Here is a 27,475-nt window from a genome sequence, read left to right on the forward strand (position 1 = left end):
ATAAAAAAACAACCCTCAGTCAAACAGCCTTAATTGGATACTTCTAACATCACTTTCTTAATATTCTACAATAACTGTACTGGAACAAGACTTTCACTCGTGAAATGGGCTCTTATGAGCAATGTTTAAGCCTCTCTACTAGAGCTCATGTGATAACCCCTAGCAGCAGCAAGTCATTATTCCCTTTACAGTCCTTCTCCCAGGAAAAGGTGAGACAGCAGCTTCCAGCAGGTTTGCAGGCTCATGCAGAGAAAGGAAAGATTTCTGCTCCAAGGCCTGAAGGAGAATGACCTCTGGGGTAATGCTCTTCAACCATTTACCCTCCAGCTTGCTGACTGGATTAAGAGCTACTTATGGTTTAAGTGCAGTGGCTAAAGCAGTCTTCATGCTTGCAGTTTAGTAGCAGCCATCAGGTGAGGCTCATACCTCACAGCCCCAGCAGCAGTGGATCTCAATTCAGGAACTGGGGCTGATTACAGGATCTGTGCCTGTGCTTCAGCCCCCAAAACATCAACCCACTTGGTCGAAGTCTGGCAGATATGTGAACACCTTCAAGCAGGATCTTCCAGTGAGAAGCATCAAGCAATTCTCACTGCAGGTTACTTGGAAATTTGGGTACATTCCTTGTAGTTGAGTTTAAATTCACCTTTGCAACCTCTCAGCTCTCATGCACTTTCTGAACAGCAACATCAAATGCCTGCTCTTCACCAACTTGTCCCAGCTCTCCACCCCTACCTACTAATGCTTTCCTCTCCTTGTCTGCACCTGGCCAGAAGAACTCCTCCAGCCAGCTCCCCCATGAACAAACCGGGTTAGATGGTTATCCCCAGCTACAGCAGTGACCGTTTTCTGGGGTCATGAAAATTCTGCCAGAGTTGTCAAAGATGAGATCCTCCTGTGATGCAGAAAACAGACTCTGTTCCCAGAGCCACCACTGATCTTCTGCCCGGGTCTTCTACAAGTCGCTTCAGATCCTCATACCAGTGCTTGTTCTCTCAATGTTACCTGCTCAGGTCACAAGGACTGACTATGTAGCTTGTCCCTCAGGCTGTTCTCCTAATGAGAAACTAATACCTTCCTGTAGAACTTCATTCAGCACAGAGAGGCATTTCTGAGTGCTAGAAGAGCAAATGTGTGAAAGAACACCTTTCAAAATGCACCGGTGAATATATAAAAGGGGAATTCAGCATCAAGCAATAAATAATGTTTGTGAAGCAATGGCACAGACCATCTGTTCATTATGGAGCAAGGAGGAGGGAAAATGCCTTACGGAAGATCTGGAAGGCGTGTAGGTTGCACTTTATTTTCTTTCCTCAGCGCTATGAAAGGGTACAATGTAAAATCATGCAGTACATAGAGCAGCAGCTAGCCCTTTCAGTACAATGTTTTCCTTATTTAGAGTAGAAGGGCTTAAGATTTTGTGTTTGCCTTTCTTCCTTAAACACAGCTGACAAGGATTTCTTTAGTGTTTATATTTTTTAAAAATGATTTTAATTGGATCTGTCTTTCTATGATTTTTTAGTACTGTGATTTACCCTGGTAAACCACGTGGATCACAGAAGGGTGATTTTGCTCTTGGTACCATTTGGCAAAACAAATGTTTTCTGTGTGCCTCAGACTGTGCTACAGGAATGAATGTAGTATTAATTGAAATGCAAGGGTAATAATCCCAAAGCACTAATTTGAGAAACTCTGTTTTACTTCTGGAGTGCTATTTGGTTGCCTCAGCTATGAAGTCAAGCACCAGCTGAAACTCAAGTATCTGGCAGCCTTTGGTTCAGGGGATTTAGCACGAGGTTACCGCTGCCTAACATGAAAGCGAGTACTGCAATTCCCTTTGAGATTCTCTTGAGTAAGCAAGAGGGATGAATGCCGTAGGCACTTCATAGGCAGGTTTCATGCCTCACTCTTGGGCAGTGGAAAAAAAACCACCACCACCAAAACCAAAAAACAAACACACACAAAAAACCCAAACAAAACAAAACAAAAAAAAAAAAAAAAATCAAACAAACTACCAACAGATTTCAGACTCGACACCCTTAGCAAAAGGCCATCCTGCTTTACTGTGCTGCACGGATGCCTCAGCTAGCAGCTCCCTCCAGCTCTATGGTCCTTCCTGGATTGAGTACACACCAGCCAGTTGGTAACGCATTCTCGGCAAAGCGGAGGCATTGCTTGGATCAAATCCCTTGCCTGGTGTGCTGTGCTGTACTTTAGAGTTGCTATCGCTTCAGAAATAGCTCAAACAGCCTGAACTACATTCTTGATCTGCAAGCAAAGGAATTGATGCTGGTATTACTGCCCGGGTGTAACTGCGCCCTACAGCTGTGCCTGTAAGACTCCCCACACCCAGACAAAACCCAGCAGTGCCAGCACACCTCCCTGGTCACAGGAGACACGCACGTTCAGCAGGAACAAGAAATCCCGCATAAGTTGTTTGGGCCTGTCACTCCCTTGATGGGAGACAAGACAGGCCCTTACTGTCCCTCCTCAAAGTGTCACCTTGCAGAGGAAAAGTTGGCCTGGTGGGAAGACAGAGAGGGAAATAACATTCCTGCCCTCCACTATGAGATGAAGGACCACAAGTAGCACAGGACTCGTGCCACAGGGGCTGGAGAGAAGGAAGGGGAAAGCCAAAGCAATTGCTAAAGCTTCTACAAAACAGTCCAAAGAGATGAACTAAGTAAGGCCAACACCAGTGGTCCTACAGAGAGGCAGAGCACACTGCTTTCATGAAGAGTTCCACTGAAGTCATCTCCCACCTGGCCAAGCTCTTTGGCCCAATGTCTGATCACAGCTCTGGATGCATATTGAGCTAATACACTGGGCTTGGCACAACAGGTCACCTCTGGCCCCTTCATCCCTCAGGACATTTGCTGTATTTGACATACAGGGAAGTTTTTGGTCCTGTTTTTTAAATCTTCCTCAAGGTGGATGAGAGGTGAGAAATTGGGTTCAACATGTTAAACGAATTTTAGGAGTCTCCAGGGGGGCAGTGGAATGAACAACAAAAACCACAACCAGCAGCTAGCTGCTATTTGGACACAAAAATATAATTTCTTTTTCTTCCCTGGGAAGTGCTGCTTCTGTGCTTAAGACCCAGACAGACAGAAAAATCTTTGCCAGGACACCAATTTTTCTCATTTGCTGGGAGCAGAGAAAGGAGACTGCTATGCAACCTTTACCAGCAGTCTTGCTGTCAGCTGTAGGACACTACAGCTTACTCAGTGCCTTTGTTACAAACCTATTTTGGTTGGGAGCACGGGTAGGTGTTAGTGCCACGATGTGAGCATATTTTAAGGCAGCAGTCATTTCTGCCTCAATTTGCGCAGTTGTGTCCTCTGTAATTTTTGGATAAGGCATTAATGTTGTCTAGAAGAATTTGAGGGCAAGGGGGAACCATGCCTCCCGGGTTCTCTGCATGCTACCCAGAGGACAGTGAAAGCATTTTCACCATCAGGAGCCACTGTCACACCTCAGAGACCCCCCCAACAAGTCAAGAGAAACAGAGTTATTTGTGACAACCACTTTTCTGGATTTGGAAGTACAAACAGTGAAAGTTACTGAGCTCTTCAAAAAAAAGTAAGCATGCTCCATTTCCAAGCTTTCCTTCAGATTGACTTTCCTGGCAAACAGAAAGGATCCCAAAGCCAAGTAACTCTACTCAAGCTCTACCTCATCGTGCGCGTCGCATGCTAGAAGGATTACGTTATGGCTACTGCAGCCATACCCTGAGCCCATCTAAAACTTCACACCCTCCACACGTGGCATCAGGTCTTTGCATATTCCTTTAACTCACTATTTTCTCACAAGCTGGCTCAGCTGTTTCCTGACAACTCCCAGGGGTTGTGGTTTTGGGTTTTGTTTGTTTGTTTTCATGCAGTTCAGGTCTTTGTTTGAAACATGAAGTGTCTTAGAAAACTCACACAGAGGAACTGGTTATCAGCAGTCACCTATATACCCAAATGCTCAGGAGGCAAATTCCATGCACAATAAGAGTTTTTGTGTCCCTTACTAAAATAGGGGCATGATGTTATATTTGGGTTACTCCAGACAACAAGCACTGAAAAAAAAAAATACACACACACAAAAACCCCACAACAACAACAAAAAGGAACAAATAAAACCACCCACCAAAATGACCTCTGAAAGCACGACTGGTCATTTTAAAGCTAGATTAATGATCTCCAGTATAGAGAGATCTACCTTCTGGTTTATGTTTGCATAATCCATATGGTGGTCTGGCTCCAGGCACTGTCCCAATATGAAGAGCAACAAAAATATTTTTTAAAAGGCTAAGCTATTCAAACTCATACAATATTGTATTTTCAATCCATAATTGTGCATTGGTTGTGCTTTGGTTTACCAGCTGTATTTCTCTCTCAATGAAGCCCACAAAGTAGCTGCTTTTACCCTGGATGAGGTCCATTTGACCTTTTACTTCTCCAGCACAAAGCTACAACATTAGGCTGCAGATCTGCAGATGAAGGAATTACTGGAATAAGTATTCCAGAGCTATTGAACAACTCTGGGTATCAGCCTTCCTGATAAATGCATTGGGAGCAGTAAAGTCAGGCCACGCAGCATGCATCAGTTTACAATATATGCCAAAATTCCTTAGCCCTTAACAGGGATACAAAAAAAAAAAAAAAAAAGTCATGCCACTGATTATAAACACATATCGCTGACAGTGACAAAGTTATTTAGTCATATTTTAGAAAGAATCGGTTTTTCCCCAAGGTCACTCTTGTGCATCATCAGGAGATGTGTGCAGGGAAACCCTGTGCAGCACAGTACTGTTTGAATTGGCAGGACAGTGAGTAAATGGAAAGATTTTTCCTGCTTTGTTCATCTCTGTTTCATTGACCTTTTCTTTCAGAGGAGGAGAAAAAAAAGCACTTGGGTCTATGAAGAAATATTTGGAACAAGGAAATCCTGCAGGGGAAAAGTCCTACAATTGGGAAGGGAAAAAAAACCAGCCGGTGTAACCACAATGCTGGATTTCCTATGGAGATAACCATCATCAGCGCACAAAGCTCCTATGTTCCTTCAATTAACATACCGTAGGTGGAAGCCCAAAAACTCTGGATAATGGTAAGTTTCACTTTCTACAAAGTCAAAAGCCATTTTTAATAGAAGCATAGCCGCCTTTCTTTTCATGAAGTTCAGCAAGAAAATACCCTCTTTCTCAAAGGCAGCCCAAACACCCACGTTGTTCAGAGGTCAGGCAGAGCACTCCTTCTTAGGCTTGGTCCCAACTAGTCTTAGCGCCAAAGCCAGCGAGAGCTGGTATCCTGGGTAGGGAGAATGCTGCAAGTCTTAGTGATAGAAGCATCTTTACTGACCATATTGCCAGGAGGATGTTCTCTGGTGAAGAAGGGCAAGCCTTGTCTATAGTAAAGGATATCTCAAAGGATTGGTGCAGCCTGTTTGGGTACAGCGTTTAAGTACAAAGACAATGCCACAGGTAAGACAAGTAAGAGTGGTAAAGTACTGGCCCAGGTTGCCCAGAGAGGTGGTAGATGCCCCACCCCTGGAAATACTCAAGGTCAGGCTGGACGGGGCTCTGAGCAAACCGATCTAGTTGGAGATGTCCCTGCTCATTGCAGGGGGGTTGGACTAGATGACCCTTGAAGGTCCCTTCCAGCCCAAACCATTCTATGATTCTATGAAGTAGGCTCAGGGCTGAGACAGTGAAAGACAAGGGGATAAGAATGCTGCTGACCTATGTATTTGTGAAGTATTTCTTCTCTCTATCAGCCTAATATGCAAATATATAGGCATGTCCCTGCATTACCACACACCTACTTCCCAGTGTTTGAAGTGTAGGTGGCCCTTGAGGCAAGAGTCACGTCACGCAGAACAAAGCATATGTCAACACTAACTCCATGCCACAATAAACGTTTTATCAGTAATGAGACCAAATTGGAGCTGAACAACAAGCTTAATTTTGCTCCTTAGCTTTCACCCCCAAAGAAGAGTCTTAGAAGCTACATACTTACAAAGGTGATCGAAAGATAAGAAACACATTTATGATGTAATTAAGTAAATCATGCCAGCCTCCCTGTAATGAACTCATTTCTAATTATCCTGGAGCCATCTTATCTTGCATATACTGCTTGAACACTTGTTTAAGGTGCTGCCAGAGTGCTGTCATCAGCAATGCAGGGTTGCCAGCAGAAACCTTGAGAAAGAAACCTGAAGACAGGCTCGCATGCCTGTCTCTTAGTCTCTAGCACCATATTCACCCTCAAGAAAAGTATTTTGAAAAAATAAAAAACAGAAAGCAATTTTGAAATGGGGCTGAGTGAAACAAAGCAAACAATAACTCAGAATCAGTGATGTCATAAGCAACATAAGATTTCTTCATTTGTTACTGCTTTGAGAAAAGAAACATTTTCCAACTTCCAGCATCAAACAGCCCTAACATGAGGCTCTATTCTGGCTTGGTTTGATAGGGAACAGGAAGAATCTCAAACTTTTTCTTGGAACCCCTTAAGATCTGAAATCCAGTCTGCATCTCTTCCTATTTTTCAGTGATTCTCTTAACAGAGGTCCTTTTCCAGAAGCCCTTTTCCAGAAGCCACACTAGTTTAAGATTTTTCTCCTTGTCCTTTACCACATTTATTTTCCTCACCCTTCACTGTTCCCCACTGTAAATGAAAGCCATGGGTCTTTATACCCCTTTTAAAGAAGATAAGTACATAAATAACCACCAAAATTGTGCCCCATGTAAGTCACATGTGCTGGTTTTGGCTGGGATAGAGTTAATTTTCTTCATAGTAGCTGGTATGGGGCTACATTTTGGATTTGTGCTGGAAACAATGTTGACAATATAGACATATTCTTGTTATTGCTGAGCAGGGCTTACACAAAGTCAAGGCCTTTTCTGCTCCTCACACCACCCCACCAGCAAGCAGGCTGGGGGTGCACAAGAGGTTGGGAGGGGACACAGCTGGGGCAGCTGACCCCAACTGACCAAAGGGATATTTCATACCATATGACATCATGCTCAGCATATAAAGCTGGAGGAAGAAGGAGGAAAGGGTGGGGGGGACATTTGGAGTTATGGCGTTTGTCTTCCCAAGTCACTGTTATGTATGATGGAGCCCAGCTGTCCTGGAGATGGCTGAACACCTTCCTGCCCATGAGATGTGGTGAATGAAGTCCTTGTTCTGCTTTGCTTGCATGAGTGGCTTTTGCTTTACCTATTAAATTGTCTTTATCTCAACTCCTGAGTTTTCTTACTTTTACCCTCCTAATTCTCTCCCCCATCCCAGTGGGGGTGGAAAGAGCAAGTGGCTGCGTGGGGTTTAATTGCCAGCTGGGGTTAAACCGTGACATCATGTCAGTTATACAATTAAACATTTTCTGCTTTTCATGATGTGTTTTATTGAGGCATAAATCAGGACTAAAAGGCAATTTAGCACAGACAAGAATCTTATAGAAGGAGATGCAGATCCCCTGGGCTCATCTGGAAAGTGAGAAACATATTCATAGATGATGCATCACGCTGGGTGCAAGATTCACAGGAGCTTGAGAGTACCCCGTCTAGACTGAGATTTAACTTTCTCATTTAAATCAAGTGAAATAAGACTGTGCTGGATGCAATTGCATAAAACCTTTCTATGTTGGATTAAGGGAGTTTTTGCAAAGCCCAGTCACACTGAAGAAATTGTGCAGGCAGAATGAAGCATTGCCAAATCACAGGGAGTAAGCAGGAGCTGAAAGGTAGCAAGTGATTCCCTAAATTTAGCCACGTTTCAGCTGCACTCACTCCCTTCCCTTAGGCAGCAGCTTTCCCTTCTCTCCTGTTACTAAGGCAGGTAGATAATTGCTTGTGGCAGATTTTGCTTTCTTCCAGTCATCACTCTCAGTTGCAGACCCTCCTCATTTCTCTCCAGGAAAGTATAAATTGAGGTCAAATAAGAAACCTTAGGAAGGGACAGCAGGATTCAGATACAGCTTTTCTTCTTACTCTCAGGAACTGATCTAAGTCCAAGCACAAAACAAAGTCCTACACTTGGTCCAAACTACCCAACTAGAAAAGAGAACTCTGCCTTGCAGCAGAGGTAAAATACACATCCCATAGCTCAAAAAAGAGAAGAACAGGACCACTTCAGCTCCAGCCAGTCAAAAGAAAGAGGACAACCATGTTTCTCCCGGTGTCTGCCCATGCAGACATCCTCTGGGCCCATATTTGGGATTTACAGAAGGAAGCATTGGTTCTTGGCTATTGTGCTAGCACCGGTGTTTTATTTCTCCAGCCAGCCCTGCACCCAAGAATCCGGGGCATTAGCATCCACTTCACCTAACAAAGACAAACAGCCTAAGTTGTTCTCTCCACAGTCAACAGAAACTGGTATTAGACTGAATAACCCCTGGAGATACCTAGCTCTCAGCACCTCAGCAAGGCAGGATAAATTTGAGCCTTCCTGCCCTGAGAAATCTAATTTTTACCTAACAGTAGCAACTTCCAAACAACAGCCTGACTAAGCTCTGCCCACACATCTTAGTGCTTGCATGGTAATGAGGCAAGAACAAAATTCACCCCTGCACAAACCAATCCACTTGGCAAAGCCATGCCCATACCTGGATTCACAGGAGCTGCACAAATATATGAAATTGTCCTCTTAGCTGCTCATTTGGAAGCAGGCAGCAGCAACGAGGCACAGCAGTTAGTAACAAGCTGAAACAAGTCTGCAGGCTCAGATGGTCCTCAAGTTATATTTGACTTAAGTACCTCCTTCTTGACATGCAGCACCTTAAAGCACACAGCATTAATATTTTATCCTCATGAGCCTTCTGCTACCCAGCACTGCCAGCTCATGATGTGCTTTCTGGAGCACAAGACTGAGAATACATGCTGGTTTCTACAGTGCCATGCCGGCTCACAGATTTTGCAAAAATCCCAGTATTATGATTAGTTTTGTTTATAGCAAAGTTTTTGTGGTTGTCTGGTTGTTTTTTCTAAACTCAATCCTCAGTGTTTTATCTTCTTCTGACCCATGTGGTTTGTTGTGCAGGCAGCTGCGGCGCAACATGCCCTTCCTGAGGATGTCCTCTACCAGTGTGTCATGGGTGATTTTTGATGCACATCCCCTGATGCTTTGCACTGCAGTAAACTGAACTGCTCCATGACACTTGCCCAGCAAATCATCCCCATCCCCTGACCTCCTGCAGAAGATCATTGGCTTCCAGCTGAACAGAGACACCCTGCCTAATTATTAGGGTTTCCAAACAATAGCTAATGACAGGTTTGGCATCACCTGCAGGTTCTAAATCAGGCTTCAGTAGCATTGCCTGACCAAAGACTGGTAAGGAGAAAGGCCCCTTGCCAAGTGGGGAGGAAAACTGGGATTAATAACTGTATTAAAACCCGCAAAGAAAGACTGGGAAGGCTGAAAGAAGTCCACATAAAGAGAGTGAGAGCTGACAAGAGAGCACAGTACCTTTCAACCATCTGTTTTGTTTTGTACTTTAAAGGTGCAATAAAATGTATTTATACCCAATTCCTTAGTTTACAAGGAAAACAAGTTGCCTTAGAGGTTTTTAAAGTGGCCTCAGCTGAGCAGCAGTTCTCTGAGCCTGGATTTTGAGGATTACACATCAGTCCATGAATAGTACTTTCATTCATGGAGCCACAGTTTTCCATCTATAACCTCTACCCCCAGTTGACTTGATTGTTTATTTTCCTCACCACTGAAATACAGGAAGATGAAGGCCTGAAGCAGCAACTACTTGAAATATACCTAATTATATAAATATAATGTACAGAGCTTTAGGTCATTAAAAATTACCATGGAGAAATTTGGGTTTAGTGTCCAGTAAAGCAGAAAGACAAACAGAATACCTCATAATGGATCACGAAGAAAAATACCAAGTGCTTGGATTTTTTTATTTTCTCAAATTAAAAAAAAAATAAAAGCTTCAGACTAGATTAGAAGTGGAGGCAGAAAATATACAAACTTGTCACACGGGCAGAGTGTTTTGTATGCTTTCTATCTGTTTCCCCATGTGCTGTACAAGTAGTTCATCAACATGCATTGGTCAGGGTTTATGCAGCTCCTGCATTTGCTGCTCTTCAATGCAGGAGCAAAGCCTCCAGTACAACTCATAAGTGGGAAGCCCATCCCCTAACAACCCTCCCTGTGATAGAGTAGTCCTCAGGAGATGCTGGCAGACAAAGCAAAGTGTGGAAAAAAGCCTAATCCTGCTCCATTTTACACCTGCATCCAACCCAGTAACTCCTGCTTTGTAGCCAAGTACAAGTTTAAAGCCAGCTTAGTCCTCTCTGTTTTCCAAGTATGACCAAGTGTGAGGCATGACTCAAGCTGTAGCCTGCTGGAGAATAACAAGAATCAGATACAACTGAAGACGACATGTAGCTGAAGTCTGGATTATAGAATAATGCATCCTTGACCAAACAGAGAAGGTATCACTGAGTTACAAGGATGAGTACAGACAGGAAAAGCCAGGGACACAAATGCCAAGTTGATCAGCTGCTGAGTAACCAGGTATTTAAGGGCTGAGCTTCTCCAGTTTTGATGACTCCCCATACAAGTGTTTATTACTACCTTGCCCAGTTAAAGACAGCCACTAGTCATTATGTTTCACTGTTGTGTAGTGTTACCACAGTGTGTATGTGAATCACCAGGATTCACATAAGAATCAGCCAAAGTCAACTCCCTTTGTAGCAATATACAGCATTTTTTGGATGGCTGTTTTACATAAACCCCTATTGCATGATTACCATGTCTATTCTGTTGGAGAAGGGGGGATCCTGAAGAGCAAACTAAATACAGATGCATACAAAAGGGCTGGAATATATCAGTGCTAACATTTAATACTTGGAACAACTTTTTCAGGGCCGGAAGCAGTCAGAAACCGGGGGGAAGTCAGGGAGAAATCCCTTTTGCTTTTCTCGATTTTGATCTGTCTGAAGCCATTAACACCAAATAGCATGAGGGGAAAACCAGAATAAAACAAAAACCCCTTCCTTTCACAGCTTTTCTAACCTAATCCAAGCCAGAAATACTCAGATCTTCACATGAAAAACCGATCTATAACACACCCAGCAAAGAAAGAAGCTAAGTGCGGTGAGGCAGGCCACCCCGAAAGCGGCCTGTGCCTGTGAGCAGGCCCGGGCAGGTTAACGGCACCAGCCACAACACCTGCAGGCTGGGCCCAGACTCAGGGTAAACATTTGCCTTTCAAAACCAAAACAAATGAAAGGCTTTGGGATGCCCCAAATGAACATAAATATTTTCCTCTAGGAATTCTTCTGGTTTGTTGCTGCCTTTTTTTCTTTTTTTAAAACAAAGAGGAGGCTAGAAGTGAAGGGGTTCTCTGAAAATACCTTAAAGCTTTGTGTTAATCCTAAAGCAAGAGGATTGAGCATCTACTTAAGTCCATTAATACATGCATGTCTTAGCAGCAGCATTAGAATGCCATTAAAGAGCATAGATTCACCAGTCTGCCTACAAATGATAATGTCCTTACTTGCTCATAATGTCTGCTCGTTTTCAAGAATATTTCAAAGGAGCCTTATTTCATTTTATTCCTTTTCTCCCATTCATGACATTTCCTTATGCTCACAGTTTGCTACTTGGCGTGGCATTTTGTCATAAAAGAACAGCCAAGGCTCTTTAAGAGAGCTGGGTTTTGTAATTTATAGGTGCCAAAAAAAACCCCCAAACCACACAACAAAAAACAACCGAACAAAAACAACAAAAAACCCCAACGCACACAACCACACATACCAAACAAAGAAACTTAAGGACTGAATAACCTGAGGCCTAGAAAAGTTGAGATGTGTTATCCATGTGTAGCTCTTGGTCGGTCAAATCAAAGTCATATCATCATCTTCAGCTTTTGACAACTTTTGCACCAGACCCCGATTCCAAAATTACATCTTGAACCTCTCTCTGCTATTGAGCCTGAAAAAACAGCTTGGCTATACACAGCTGGCCTGCTCGAGGGGACTACAATACTACCAGCAGTTGCACACTAAGCCTTTTCAAGGGGAGATGGAAACACATAAGATGGCTTATCTCAGGCTCTCTGTTTGAGGGCTTAGAGGCTGCCCCAGCTCCATAATTTCCCCTAGACACTCAGAACTTCTCCCTGCTCCCGGTTGACTTTTTGCATGATTGAGCCCAAAGCCATTTGCAACTAGCAGAAAGACTTACTCTTTTCACCAGGCTGCAGTTCTTGCTTGCTGTTATGAACACACCATACTCATCCAAGTGGTACACGAAATAGAGGCACGCTTTCCTTGTCACACAAGCAAAGGATGATGGCAGTAACATAGGCCAGTCCTGCCCACAAGCCCTTACAGCAGCTACTGACACCTGGAAAAGGACCTTGTTGCTGCTTCCCTCCCTCTCAATAAAACACTTGAGCTACAGCCAGTGTTTATTCCAGGACCTAACAAGAGATGACTGTGGCTATTTTCTACTTAACATCATTAGTTAAACAGAAATTGATTACAGATGGAGAACAGCCACTGTGTTATATTACCAATGATTTGTTTCCTGGCATTTAAGGGCAGATATAGGTTAGCAAATCTGTTCCCTTAGGCTGTAGACACTACAAGGTGTGGCCACACACTCTATGTTTACAAGGTATTATCACAGCTCATCGTTGGCTTTTTCAACTCCAGGCATGTCAGCAAGACTTAAAGGCTCTGTGTGAGGGAACATGAGAGGAGTTTGGTTTGTCTGCTATCAGCCAAAGCTTGCTCACATGCTTTAGCTATCTCTGAATAGAAAAGCTATCCACCACAGGCAATCATTACTTGCTTTCAGCAGCCTTGAACAGATATGAGCAAAAAGTAACCTAAATGGTCTGTAAGTCTTTCAAGTGAAATGCAAAATATAGCCCCAACCTACACAGTTTAATTCAGCTGGGTCACGCCGCTCCCTCTACACTGTGCCAGATCAGACCTGTGGAACTACGCCTTCAATAACTGGGATGCAGGCTTGAACCCTGTTAGACCCATCTTTTTGCATTAATACTGAAACGCATGCAAGATCCCACTCAAAATGTTCAGCTGGTGCCTATTAAAAATGATACCAAGCTAATTAAAACAAGCAGTGGCTGTTCTATCAAGCAGATATCTTCAGAAATCTTTACTGGCTTCCAGAATGTAGTGGGAAACAGTACAAAATACCACAGCTGAAAGCCTTTTGGATTTCTTTGCCATCAGATCTCCTGGTTTTCTGGCTTTCCTCTTTGCTCCTCAAACAACAGGTGCCCCAGGTTCCCATTCTGCAAGGTTCAATGTGCTCTACATTCACAAGGACTTCAGTAAATTACAGGACAGGTAGTGTCTTGCAGGACCCGACTCTCAGCATTTAACTATACTGTACATATACAGCTGCTATAAGAAGTTACTGGCAGATCTCTTCTACAGTGTGCTTTCACCAACTGACAGAGCTTCCCTGCCTAGCCTGACGGCTGGAGTACACAGGAATCACTGTATTTGAGACAACGAAGTGTTCACCTAATCCATGTGCTGGTTTTGATGTAAAACCAGCTGCCTTGCTAAGACACAAAACCTAGCAGTTTCCCCAAAGGGGAGGCTTCTCCCAAACCTCCATCAGTTACAGGTCAGTTCATGCCTCAAGTCTGAAAATTCATAGCCCTTCCAGTGGTTTCCAACCCATGCCTACCATAAAGCCATCAAGTACTTGCAGGTACTCAGATTACCACTGCGACAGATAAACTCAACTGAAGGAGACTGATAGATCCTCCTTCCAGACTCCTCATGGTCCATGTGACCAGTCACCACCCTGAACCTTGCCATCCTCACTCCCCATGACCATCCATGAAGTCATCCCTTCAGAAAGGTTGGAGGTGACAAAAGTGCACTTACCTATTTCTTTGACTTTTTTTTCCTCAAACAGGAAGTTTCAGGGAGAATGTTTTCAGAGAGTTATTGAGTCCAGTTGCAAAATGCTTTCCCTAATGCCATATATAGAAGCTGATGTAGTTAATGTCTGACATAGATTGCAATATTTTAAGTACGAAGATCAATGATCTGCTCAATGACCCTCCCTAATGTTATATTATGTTTCGGTCTAATGTCTGATTGATGACTCACATTCAGATCACATTTGCAGCAGGTCATATGCAGAACATGTTTTCCAGCAAATCTAGCTAGCTCAACTAAATCCCTCATGCTTTTCTTTCACATGGCTATTTTCTATACAGTACAATGGTGAATATCAAGTGCCATAACAGGAATTTTTTCTTATGTGAACCATTTTGTGTTATTTCTCAATAATAAGCAGGATAAATAATTAATTATTCCTCAAGACTAAAAAGTATATCTGATGTCACAATATACTCAGTATACCAGTAATGAATGTGTTACTACTGCCTCTTGTGTGAACTTGTACAATAGTATGGCATTCGTTAGCTTGTTCAATAGCATTACAATCAACTTATATTCAGATTTCATGAGAGACAGTTTTTGTTCTTAAGCAGCAGGACTGCTGGCAGCATTGTGTATGTTGTTGTGTGCAATTGTTTGTGGTGCTTTGTGCAATATCATCTGAAAATTTTATTTTAGATCATCCCCCCAAAATGTGACTAGATTCTCTAAGGGTGAGAATAGATTTTACAGTAGACGATTGTAACCTAAAACTTCATGGGGCCTCAAAATAAAATTTCATCTGTAGAGAAAAAATAAAGAATCAGCTGCATATACAGTAAGATTAATGTATTAATCATCTGCTGGCACGGCACGCTCTAGGAAAGAGGTTAATTAAAAGGGATTTGTGGAAGGTCATCTAGGATTATATTCTACTAAGAGCAGAGGCAAGACATCTAGGTTATCAGTGATTTTTGAAAGTTCTAATTAAGGTTCTAGAAAACAGAAGCTGTATCAAGAAACTGAGCCCTCCAACTTCATCTGCACTAGAAATATGCTTTTCATATTAGTTCTGCAAGCATTTATGGTTTTAGGAAGCCTTGAGGAGCAAAGATTGGGGCTCCATTCTTTATAACCTAAATCCTCTTCCCATAAACTATTGGTGTAATGACTTCCACTTACATCAGTGATGGGTGGAAGATGGCCTGATGAAGGAAGCTAGTAAAACCCTGCTGATTTTATCAGCTGAAGCATGTGATACACGGGACTTGTTTCCCAGCAAATTAAACTATCAATCAAATTAGGGAGCTGAAATCCCAGCTCTGCCCTTCTGATGGCAGCAGGTATGAATTTTGCCCAAAACACATGGTCTCAAGTTTCTAAAAAGAAAACTACAGAATGAGTCTGAGGGTACCTCCTTACAAAACATCTCTATGTGTGATCAAAATTATGTCTAACAACAGAGACAGATGCAGATATCCATCTTCTCAAAAGCAGGTGTCCTTCAGACTACCATTTGTAAGAAAAGATACAGACAGTGTCACTGAGGGGGAGCCTCCTGTGACAAGAGCTCAGGTGCTGCCTTGAGCCAGTGTCCGTCAATCACAAGTGACAGCAGCCATGCAGGAAAGCTGCATTTCCACACCAGACCATCACTGGGCCTCCTGCCTTGGCTTCAGAGCAAAAGAAGCTGCATTGTCAGGGCCACCCAAGCCCACATTCCTGCTGAGGAGCAGCAAGGGGTGGTACAGAAGACTAAATTCACCAGCTAATCCTTACAGAAAACACAAACTGTCATGATGGGGCCTCTTGTTTGGAATGGAAGTGTCTTGCATCCCTGAGCCAGAACAAGTAGAAAGCGTTCCTTACAGAAGAAGCAAGAAAAAAAAAAAGACAAAGAACTCTTTTTCTTTGATCAGTAACAGCCAGGAGGAGAGATACTTCATGGGTTTGTAATGCCCTGAGAGAGCAAAAGTAGCTTCATGCACAGATGTGGTTTGGTGGGATGAATGATGATGTGGATTTAATTTTTATTTTGAATTATTGAAGGATGAAGGGTCATCAGCCGTGAAGTTCCGATCCAGGTCTGAAACAGCTCCAAGTATTTCAGAGCACAAGGTCATGGGGATGGGACTTGGGTTTTGCTTCAGGTCACTGGAGAAAAAATGGTCAGGTACAAAATTTAGCTCTGGAGCCATCCCCAAATTAGTCTAGATTCATGGACTTGGCTTGGACCCCTTAGTGGTAACAACTGTGAGAAAAAGTACAAGGGAGGAAGAAAAGATAAAATAATGGCTTAAATTCCAGTAGCTCCTGGAAAAAATACATTTGACCTTTATTATCTACTGACTTCTAACTCTGATGCTTGGCTCTGGTTTTTGCTTTTAAAATATTGTCCCTGGCAGAATGGAGTCTGAAGAGAAAATAGACTCTGGAAAAAGTGTGAGACTCTGGGGAGACAGTTATTTACTGGCAGTTTCACAAATGCTCCTGCACTTTTAATGAAATTTCATTTGTCAAATTCAGTGCAACCTGGTGACAAGCCAAGCTTATTCTGCCTGCCTTTTAGCTTAGAAACATCCTTTTGGTATCCTGCTCCCAAGCATGCCTTTATTTCACTTGAGAAAAAATAGTTGCAGCTTGCAGTTAAAAAGCCAGTCTCAAGCTCTCATGGACATGATTTCTTATTTTAATATAAAAAAAGGAGTTAAAATTTTGAACTGGTGTTAACACCATGCGTAATAAAACATGCTCCTCACCAACAGCACTTCAAAGGGAAATATGTTCAGCTTTGGCAAAAAAAAACCCCACCACAACTGGTTGTGATTTTATATGGACTCACCACTGTCTGGGATGAGGCCACCTAACAGGAATCTGAACTCAGCATCCTTCCAACATAGGATGAAATCCGTAGCTTGTAAAGGGGAGAATTGATCTTGCTTTTTAGTGATGGTTTTTAATATGTGAGGCCTGGTTTATGTACATAGCTTGCGTTACATTCCATTGCTGGGTAAAACAGCTAAGCCATTTTGACTTCTCCTGATTAAAATAATACTTTAAGCCTGTTGAAAGTTTTTGCATGTTTAGGTCTTATGGTAGAGTTGTAAAGAGAAACAGTCACAGGTTTTGTTTGGGTTTATAGAAAAGGAGAATTGCAAAAAAAAAAAATGTTAGCACAAACAAACCGATCACACTTCCCGCCTTGTTCAGGAAAAAAAAAATAAAGAAAAAAAAAAAAAAAGACAGTGATTTATTTTAGACAGCCTGAATAGCTGGAGACAGAGAGCTGAAATATGGCAAGGAAATTGCCACCCTAAACAAGTTCCTTTGAGCGATTTGATTTTTTTTTCTTTCTGCCTGAATTATGAGTCCTTGGAATGCACATAGCATTGATTTGCCTGGTAATTTGCACAAATAGTTCTTCCTGAGGTATTAAAGCCACTGTATATCCCAGAGTGGAAATACTAACGTGATACAGAGAAATAGAGTCCAACTGTTTGCCAGAGTCAGGCTACCAAACCTTGGAAATGGACACAAGCAGCTCTGGCTTCTCCCATGATCAAAAAGCATATCCATCCTGCGGCTAAAATACATGTGCTGTCACGCACACAGTGGTGAATGTGAGGATATATATGCCCACTCTCCTTTTGCTGAAGCTTGAAACTTCTGTTCTAAACTACCCAAATCCTCATGGAAGCATCATTGCTGTGGTATCAAACACCTCCTGGTTGTACGTCAGATGGTGTGACCATCCTCTGTCACATGGAGCCCCTTCTTCTTCCTTGACAGAAATGTTGTTTATGCAATGAGCTCTTTTCTTTGGGTAAGGAGGTTTGCCTGTATTTCCCTTTAAAATATAAATAAACATTATAAACATAAACAAACATAAATAGTGAAATACCACAGTTTGATGGGACGAGATTTTTGTGGGTGGTTTAGGTGCCTCATTGCCACCTTCTGCACAAAGCCTGTGATTTGCATCCTGAGAGCCCAGACCTGGAGACACTGAACCCCATTTTCTCTTCCTTTCAGCATCAAACTGCTTTGTGCCTAATGCATGTTAAATACTGGTGCTACAGCAGGCTTGTTCATGACAACCACCCTAAACCCATGCCCAAGAGCAGGCTACAAGGACTATGTGTGTCTCCTGTAGAGGTTCACTGGCTACAGCTTATTTCTGAGATACCAAAAGTGAGAGCTCAAATGTTTCTTTGCCTGATGTGAAGCAGGCACTTGATGCTGGTTTCCCAAACTCCTAGAAAGCCACCTTAGCCACTATATGACATGTTGTCCTGGAGTGGTCCTCCCGCTGTCTCACTAGATAGACTAACTTCACACTGCTCCCACACCTAAACTGGGACAAGGATAATGCAACGCAGAAAGTGAGAGGGTAGATCGGTAACCCAGCAAGCTGGGCACTCACCTGGGATGTGGAACCTGGGCATCAAGCTGCCTTCCAGCAAACATTCAATTACACCAGAGATGTCCACCAAGTCTCAGCAGGGAGTCAGAGACCCAACCCTTAGGACCCCCTCCCTCTTTCAGCCAAACTCCCTTCGATCTCTTCCTTGAATAACTTGCCTGTCTCAGAGACCAGGGAAGTGACTCCCTGTGATGGGTGTTGCTCACAGCCTCCATCCTGGGGATGTGCTGCCAGCATCCTCTCATCTCCATGTCTACCTCCTCCTACAGCAGCACAGTTCTCAAACGGTCTGCTCTTACCTTTTGGGGTGCACAGTGAGCACCCTGGTTTCTAGCAGTACTGGATTAAATTCAGTGACTCGCATAGCTCAGCCTCCTATCTGACTTAATTCAATTTTAGAAAACTTGGGCTTAAAGAGACCTCATGAAATCATCTAATACCATGTTTTGCCCAGAGGCAGGGTCTGATATCTCCAGGCTAACTCCAACACACGTTTATCTAACATGCTCTGGAAAGCACATGAGAAAAGAGATCCCACAACCTCATTCAGATACCTCTTACAGTACTTCATACTCTCAGAATTTTACTTTTCTGTCTTAAAGTCAACTAACTAATCTTTGCTTCAAATTTGTTTTCTTCCTTGCCTGCCGTGAATGAAAGAAAATATTAAATCGGTCTAGAAATACTGAAATTGAATTTCCAGGTTAAATCTTCCAATTTAAGTTAGGAGTTAGTAGACAAGGTGGCAAAACAAAATGAAGGGGAATTGCTAAAAAAAAGGCCATCTCTTAATGCAGTGTCACTGTGTATGGGGCCTCATTTTGGAGCTTTGCTGTGGATGTGGCAGCTCTTTGTTTATTTTGAAGGGAAAAGTTAAGCAGTCACTCAAGGGTGGGTAGGAAAAGCCTGAGGCTGGAGATTACCATGTAGTTTTCTAATTAGACTGGAATGAAAATAGGTCTAAATCCACTGAGTATACAAAATACGTTTGCATACTCAGTAATTGATAATAATTATGGTTCCCTAAAACAACGGTAAATGCCTAGTTGTTATTTTGTAACCTAAGGCAAATGAGTAGGGTATTTGTTTTACTTAAGCTAACAAAACTTGTAAAAGAGGCACCACAAGGACATTCCAGAGCACAGAGAGAGCTGTCATTTTATCTGCTGGCTGGTTAAAAAAAAAAAAGGAAAAAAAGTATGATTTCATAATGTTATCCTACTGAATAGTTAATGAATTGCATATCTCATTGGCTGGGAGGATCCAAGGATCTGAACATTAGCTAAACAGTCTAACTTGATTCTACCTCAGTGTAGTATAAATCGTCACTTACACCTGCAGAAACAGAAGGATGAGTTTATTCTTGAGAAACCCATGGAAAAAATCTGACCCTCATTACCTTACACAGAAGAAATCACATAAAAGCAATCAAGCTGAGATTCAAAATTCTTGAACAGAGACACAAACCATACCATGAACATGTGTTAACTGTCAGCCAAAAAGTACCTAAAAATCCATCCTAGTTATCTAGGGAGGGAATAGGAAATAACATGTGGACATTTTTTAATGGATGATTGTTAAATGCTGACCTTTTTTGTTGGGTTCTGATTTTAATGCTTAGAACTTGATTATGCAGGAAGAGGAGAGATTTTCAGCTGCACAAAGTTATGCAAAAGTGCTACCAAACCCACAAGTTCATTTAACATGTAGAGAAGTAGAGATTTGCAATAACACGCATATTGAAAGAATTGCAGCAACCACACATATTCCCCTTTGTTTAGTTCAGGAAGTCAGCTACCAGTGCAGCCTATGTAAATGTGCAACGAGGCAAAATAGCACTTTGGGGACCAGTATAGTTTGGCGAACACATCAAACTGATTTGTAAATCGATCTACAAATTGTCTATATGTGTGTGCACCTGTGGGGGGTGTGTGCGTGCCTGGTTTCCTAAGGAAATGAAAGCTTAAGGGATAGCACTCTGCGTGTGCATGTATATATTTCTTAGAAAATTCATCATGTGTGTGGATGACCACTTATCTGAACTTAATAAACTCACAACTCTAGACTTCCAGGGAGCCAAGGCTGGTAGCTCATGCAGAGTCTAGCCCAGTGTGATGAAACTCTGAATTGCCTGTGAAGTCCTTGGTGTACATAAAGCAATTCCACCAAGAAAACCATCTCTTTGCAATGCAGAAATCCCCTTTGCAGTATATGCAGCTACAAGTTGATTTTGCATATTGAAAATGTTGAGGGTTAGTCAGGGACTTTGCAAGAAGAGATGATCTGTCTGCACAGAGGAGTACCCTGAACACCTCATGAGCCAGTTTCTTTCTGCACTTTAAGTATTTGAGATTAAACTTTGGGAACCGATGTGGTTTGCAGGTCTGGGAGATATTTAATTTATAGCCATTTTCAAAGCAAACTGCTCAGATTTCCAAAGATTTGGAAGATTCATATGTATTTAAAAATATTTTATTGCATTTCTGTGGATGAGTTCCAGATATTATGGTGTCCTGAAAATGCTTCTACCTACCTCCTTCACGGCAGCCTGGATTTTAGATGAGGTCTTATTCAGGACAGGCAAAGGTACTTTATGGCACTATCTAAGAGAGCAAGAACTGTTTAACTAGGTAGTGGGAAACAGCCTAAGTCTTGTTTTGCTAATGTGAATTAATAAACTGCTTCAGCTGTAACCAAAGTTATGATGAGTAACAGACATGAAGTTTTAGTTTCCTAGAGGATGGTGTTTACAGTGATGGACACTCACAAAAAGATTGATCTAGAGGAATGAGTGGTGCCAGCAGTCCAAGCACTCCCTGGGAGAGGGAGAAGTAGATCAAGAGCTTACCTTTCTGAAAGGGTGTAGAATACATATATTAAAAAAAAAAAAAAAAAAAAAAAAAAAAGTACCTCCCCCCCCCCCCCGATTTTATAGAGGTTTTATGGTTTTATTCTCTCTCATTCAAAAATGCAGGAAAATATTTTTAAAAGCTTAGAAGGAAAAGGGAATAAAGCAGACTTTCATGCAACTATACTCTTTTCACAACTGGAAATGGGGTGCTTTCCTTCACTTAGAATCCCCACAGTTTCACTGTCCTTTTATGCATGAGAGAATAAAAGAGAGAAATCAGATAGAAATACCCAAAATACAAGCATGTTGTTTCTCTTCCCAGAAACTAAATAGTTACATTGAAATAAAGGTCATCTGGCTTTGGTTTAAAATCTCTGCCAACCAAACTTAAACAATTTCATATACAGAAGCATGGGGTTTTTTTCAATCTGCTTCAGTATTGTTACCTGCAGTATACAGATCACTGAATACACAGAACTTATTTGCCACTGTGTCACTACTCTCAGGATACTGTGGTCATTTGATTTCATGTACCAAAAATCTGATACACTGCAGTGCTAGCTAGGCTGTTATAAGGAGCTATGTGAATTCTACTTCCCATCCTACCTCTCTGCATTTTCAATATAAGGAGACAGCATTAGTAGGAAATACAACATTCATAGATATAGCATGGAGCAGAAGGAAAAGAAGTAGCATTTTTCCCCATTGTCTTAAAAGCTTTCTGTGATAGTGAAGTAGGAAATAGATAATTTCTGTTAGCTTAATTTAGCTCATAGAAAAATATTTTAAGATATACAAGGTTAAACAGTTCTGTGTCCTAAAGCAGCAGCCATTTACAAATCTGCATATAGAAACAACACAATGTAGATATATTCCCAAAACTATGTACCAGTTGGATATGAGTGGTTTATATTCCAGGAGCAATGAAAGCTTGCTATTCTAAAAACACTTGCAGAGGGAAGGGAAAATTCCCAAGTTCCTTAATACTCATTTTTTGCTAGGTGAATTGCAATTTTAGAACACCTTTTGAATAAGTGTGAGAAGGTAGGGAACAATGATTTTCAGCAAACAAATCCTTAGCTTTAAAGAAAACTTACAGATAGAAGATGATGACCATCTTGACATTTCCAGATCTTCCTTTGTTCTATCACCCAGAAGGGAATCAAGTTAAATTTATCCACATCCATTTACTGCTTTTTAAATGCTGAACTAGAATGATGGAAAGATTCACAGGTGTAACTTGTGGCAAGGGAGACAATTTTTTCTCAGCAGCCACCCAGAAGCCCACCCCATCAAGAACTAGAGACAGCTTCCAACCAGAATAAACTCCATCTGATGTTTGTCCTTTTGCAGAGGACTAGCAAAAACTGCAGAAGCCAATGATCTAAGTGGAAGTAGAAGGGAAAAGAAAGGCAGGTTTTTTTCTTGAATCTCAAAGTAGAGGCAATTGAAAGGTGAGAAGCTGGGTGCACTAGAAGTCTGGTATCTACTGTGATCTAGTAGCAAGATGCTGGACCTTAATCCAGTTCAAATGAACAGAATAGTTAGTCATGGATAGTGTGAAAGTAGAAGCCATTTCACACTCCCATTTGTAAAGGCCAGATCCTTGGTTAGTAAAGATGCTTGTTGATTCATTCCAATCAGTGGAACTAGTATGATTTTCACTAATCCAGAGGACAAGCCTCAAATTCTTACACTCACCCTTCAATCTGGGCTTGATGCCAAGCGGGTCTTTATCTATATTTCAGATAAAACAAGTTTTAGGGGTCATTGTTGAAAAATGCCCAAGAATTTTTAGCCATTTCTTTTCCTTACTCAGGACGATACCTTTGAAGTTGGAATCTCCAACTCAGCCTTTCAATAATAAATGTAATGTGGCATAAAATACGAAATAAATGTGTCAAATTTATTTCACATTCCTTTTTCTTTGAGGTGCTTGCTGCAAAATTACATACCATATTAATCAACACAGGTGCCTGAGTCAGACTTTGTCACTCTTTCTCAACCAGAATATTTACTTCTCAGTTGGGCTTATAAAAGAAGATAGACAATTTAAGATGAATGGTGATTACCCAACATGAGTAAAGAAAGGAAATACCAGTGCTTTGAATGAAGAATGTAGTCAGTACTTACTGACTGTGTTAAGGTACATCTATTGTATTGTAAAAGCAGGGAGATGTTTTACCATATTAGTTGTAAACATGATAAACTGTAAAATTAGTATCTTTACATGGGGATATATTTGCACATATGCAGACATTTCAGTATCCAGTATCAATTAGAAACTAGATTACTGAAAGCAGGAACCCTTTTTAGAAGGTACAGAATCCAATAGTTTGTTATTCTGACTGAAAACACCAGAGTTGATGACTAGCATCATTGAAATCAGTTATCATCCTTCGCAAGCAACGTAGAATCTCCCTCCAGAGAAAGTTTTAATAATCTGGCCTATGGACTTCCGTAAGACTTCTGTAAGAGCTGCTGCACTCATCACCACTTACATATTTACAAGCCAGGCTGGTAGGAACAATTTGAAATGTAACTCTTCAGAAAATATTCAGAGACAAGAATGACCTGGAACTAGATCTTGAGAGTGCTGTTCAAGGGCAGAGCATCCAGTTCCCCTGGCAGCCTTTGTTCCACATGAAATAAAATCCATATGAAATAAATTACACTATTAGTGGGAAAACAAACAAAAAACCACCAAAAAACAAAAAAAACCTCCAAATCACATCAAAACAAACAAAAAACCCACAAAAAACCAAAAAACACAAACAAAAAAAGGAAAAAAACCCAATCAAACAAAAAACAAATAAAAAACCCAACCGCCCCCCAAAAAACCCAACGACAACAAAAAACCAAAACAAAAAACCAAAACGAAACAAACAAAAAGCAAAAAAAAACCAACCAACCAACCAACAACAAAAAAAACCCCAGAGCTAAACATATAGAATCAGGTGAGCTTCAAATGGTTATAACAGCTTACTAGGGTGCAAAAATGGAACAGCACTCCTGGTTTGGTAGAAAGGTCAGAGCCATTTTGATCTGTGTTTGGTATTCTTTGAACTTAGATAATTATATTAGAGTGAAAAGAGACGCTCGTATGCTAGCACATCAAACTGCCTCGCTGTCAAACTGGGGGCCTGGCACATTAACCACAAGCTCCACCCATGAGCAGGAGCCCCCTTGAAGCTCTTTCACTGTTCCAGGAAGAAGCTGCAGAGTTGTAGAGCAGGGCCGTAAATATTAGATTAGATATAAATATTGCATACTGCCATGGGTAGTTTTGGAAGATGCGCTGTGAAAATTCCGCTAATGCAAGCTTTTAGAAATTTGCCATGGTCGAATGTTATGAACAACTCAGCAGACCTGAGGCTATGTTTGAATAACGAAAAAAGCTGGAGAATGCATCTAGCTCTTCTGGGTTGGTGCAAACATGCCCCGAGCTAGCCCATTGCTTTTGCTGTCCCCACCCTACAGTGTTTGTCTTGACTCTATTTTTTTCAGTATGGGCTGAAATTTTGCAGAAATATCTTCTCTATGTAAAATGTTAGCTTCTGTTAGAAGGGTGAGAAAATACCCAAGATCCACCAGCAATTACCATCTCTTAAGTCACCATGTGTGGTCTCCAGCCCTACCACGGAAACGATGAGCTGTTTAGGTCAGAAGCCGTTTTGAAACAGTTGTGCATCCCACTAAAAACCCTGATGAAATCAAGACCAAAAGCAAATCATTGTGAAGCCCACGTTCCACACTCCAACCAGATTTGTGGGGAAAAGAGCCCAACCTATGTATGGTGATTATGCTCTAAACATTTTCTTTTGAGAAAAAGAGAAGCCACTTCAGCATAAGTGTGATGGTCTGGAAGATTATTAAAATGTAATGCATATAACTGCTCTAGTCATTTTAATATCAATTTTTCCTTGAAATGAAACAATGATTTGTAGCCAGGTGGTGGTTTTGGGGAAGGATCACCATTTTTTCATTATGGGGTTGGAGACTGGGAATTATGGAATAATCTCAAGAGTTTGTCCTTAAAGATCAGTTTACTAATTGGTTGGCCAAATATTTCCTTAAAACTTCTTTTTAGTAGCAATTTAAAATTATGATTTTGAGAGATTTTAGTTACAATTTTTTTTCTTCTCTGAAGGAGAACACAGGTAGAGACATGATTTCAGTGCTAGCAGTAAAGAACTCTGTGCTGAATATGTTCAGCAGTTCCAGTTCTGTCAAACATGGTGCAGCTGCAGATTTACCAAGGAGTATTAGGAGGCATTAACCCTCTGGCCAACAGCAGTGAGTATGGCAAATGCTCCCAGGATACGGGTGCATGTTTTCATTGCACAGCTGTGCAATCTCCCAGGCACATCAGGGCTATTCTCGGCACCTAGCACAAGAGGTGTCCACTGCTTGCCAGCGAGCAGAGGAATCACATTAGTATGGTAAGCTCTGTTTCTTCTCAATTTATTAGCAAATCTATCAGGAGGATAGAAAAACTTTGGTCCTGATGCATAAAGATGTATGGGCTGCTGAGCTCCAACCAAAGAAGAATGTATCCCTTCTGGAAGATATAAATGCACTGAGGATGAACCATGACTGCCTACCTGCAAAACCGAAAGATAACCTTCTTTTCTGATTTATGACATTCAGCAGGATTGGGTTCAGTTAATCATAGAGTCATAGAATGGTTTTGGTTGGAAAAGGTCTTCAAGATCATCGAGTCCATCTGTTAACCTAGCACTGACAAGTCTACCTCTAAACCATGTCCCTAAGAACCTCATCTTCATGTCTTTTAAACATTTCCAGGGATGGTGACTCCACTACTTCGCTGGGCAGCCTGTTCCGATGCCTGACAACCCTTTCTGGGAAGCCATTTTTCCTAATATCCAATCTAAACCTCCCCTGGCACAACTTGAGGCCATTTCCTCTTGTCCTATCACCTGCTACTTGGGAGAAGAGACCAACCCCCTCCATGCTACACCCTCCTTTCAGGTAGTTGCAGACAGCGATCAGGTCTCCCCTCAGCCTCCTTTTCTCCAGGCTACACAGCCCAACTTCCTTCAGCTGCTTCTCATCAGACTTGTGCTCCAGACCCCTCACCAGCTTTGTTGCCCTTCTCTGAACTGTCTCCAGCACCTCAGTGTCTTTCGTGTAGTGAGGGGCCCAAAACTGAAAACAGGATTCAAGGTGGGGCCTCACCAGCGCTGAGCACAGAAAGCTTCTTCAGTGACACATCAAGTGCCTGCCCAGCAAGACCCATGTTCCTAGAAATTTGTAGCCCCTTTGGAAGCAGCTTCAGAGGAACCATGACATCTGCTTATCCCCCTCATTTGGTTTAAAGAGCAGGTGTCCCCACCTACATTTCTTCCACGCTCCTGGGAAGACTGCTAAGCCTCTCATAACTGAATGAGAATTGGTTGCAGAAACTAGTTCCCACGAGCACAGTGAGGTCCTTTGCAGACTCCAAAGCCAGAAGGCTCAGACTAGACCTCCGAAACTCTGACAAGGACTTAGCAGATGTTTGGCAAGCAAAAAGGTGGCATATAAGGACTCTTTGTATAGTGCAGCTTTGTGGGTATGGAGTCAAGCCAGGATGCAAAGTCTAGTTAGGTACCTGCCATGGAAGATGAAAGAGTTGAGATTTATTGTGATGGCACCTTCAATATGAGCAGAAGTCAAAGCAAAGAGTAAGTAAGGGCTAGTTTTACTAAGCACTTGGGTGAGAAACATTGTGCTGCATGTCTCCATTTGTTCCCCTGTCCTTCTAGCCATTGTCTTATTGTCTCACTGTGCCCAGTGTGCAAGTTAAACCTGAGACTAGCCTTCCCAGCAGGCTAGCTGCGGTTCAGAAGACTAAAACAATGGGTTTCAACCTTTTGTGAAGAATAATGGTGAAGCTTTGTCACAGCCAGCACTACACAGCAAGTTTTCTCAGCGTCCATTTTGGTGCAGCTCTGTGTTGCAACCTACAGAACAGGAAAACCACATCCTTTCTGAATGTGAGCACATGGCCTAGAAACTCCCAGTGTGAGGTGTGATTTCACCCTAAAACCCCAGAAAGACACATTTCGTTGCTCATCTAGCAAGGTAGTTAGGCTGCTGGTGCAGAGAGCAGGATATTGATGCAGAAGTTACTAAATCAGTAATGGATTTAGTGGTTTTTTAAGTATGGCACAAATCAGTAGAAACAGAAAACAACTGAAAAGAGTAGTTTCCCTCTACTATATCTTTGCCTTCTGTGTGCATCTCATCAAAAGAACAGCTTTTTCAGAAGCCCTGGGAAAAACTTACTGGCTACTTTGAGCACTGACTGCAACGAATC

General features: G+C 41.9%; 1 protein-coding gene across 1 annotated transcript in view; it reads left to right on the forward strand.

The window, feature by feature from the left end:
• The first annotated feature begins 5,018 nt into the window (after positions 1-5,018).
• The window catches only part of NEDD9 (neural precursor cell expressed, developmentally down-regulated 9), a 77,604-nt gene continuing 55,147 nt past the window's right edge, over positions 5,019-27,475 (forward strand). Inside the window, exon 1 of the mRNA XM_065629977.1 lies at positions 5,019-5,094. Within this exon, the coding sequence (XP_065486049.1) occupies positions 5,092-5,094 (3 nt within the window). The 5' untranslated portion in view covers positions 5,019-5,091. The remainder of the gene's footprint in view (positions 5,095-27,475) is intronic.

Source organism: Caloenas nicobarica, chromosome 2, assembly GCF_036013445.1.
Source record: "Caloenas nicobarica isolate bCalNic1 chromosome 2, bCalNic1.hap1, whole genome shotgun sequence".
In the NCBI taxonomy this organism is placed as follows: Eukaryota; Metazoa; Chordata; class Aves; order Columbiformes; family Columbidae; genus Caloenas; species Caloenas nicobarica.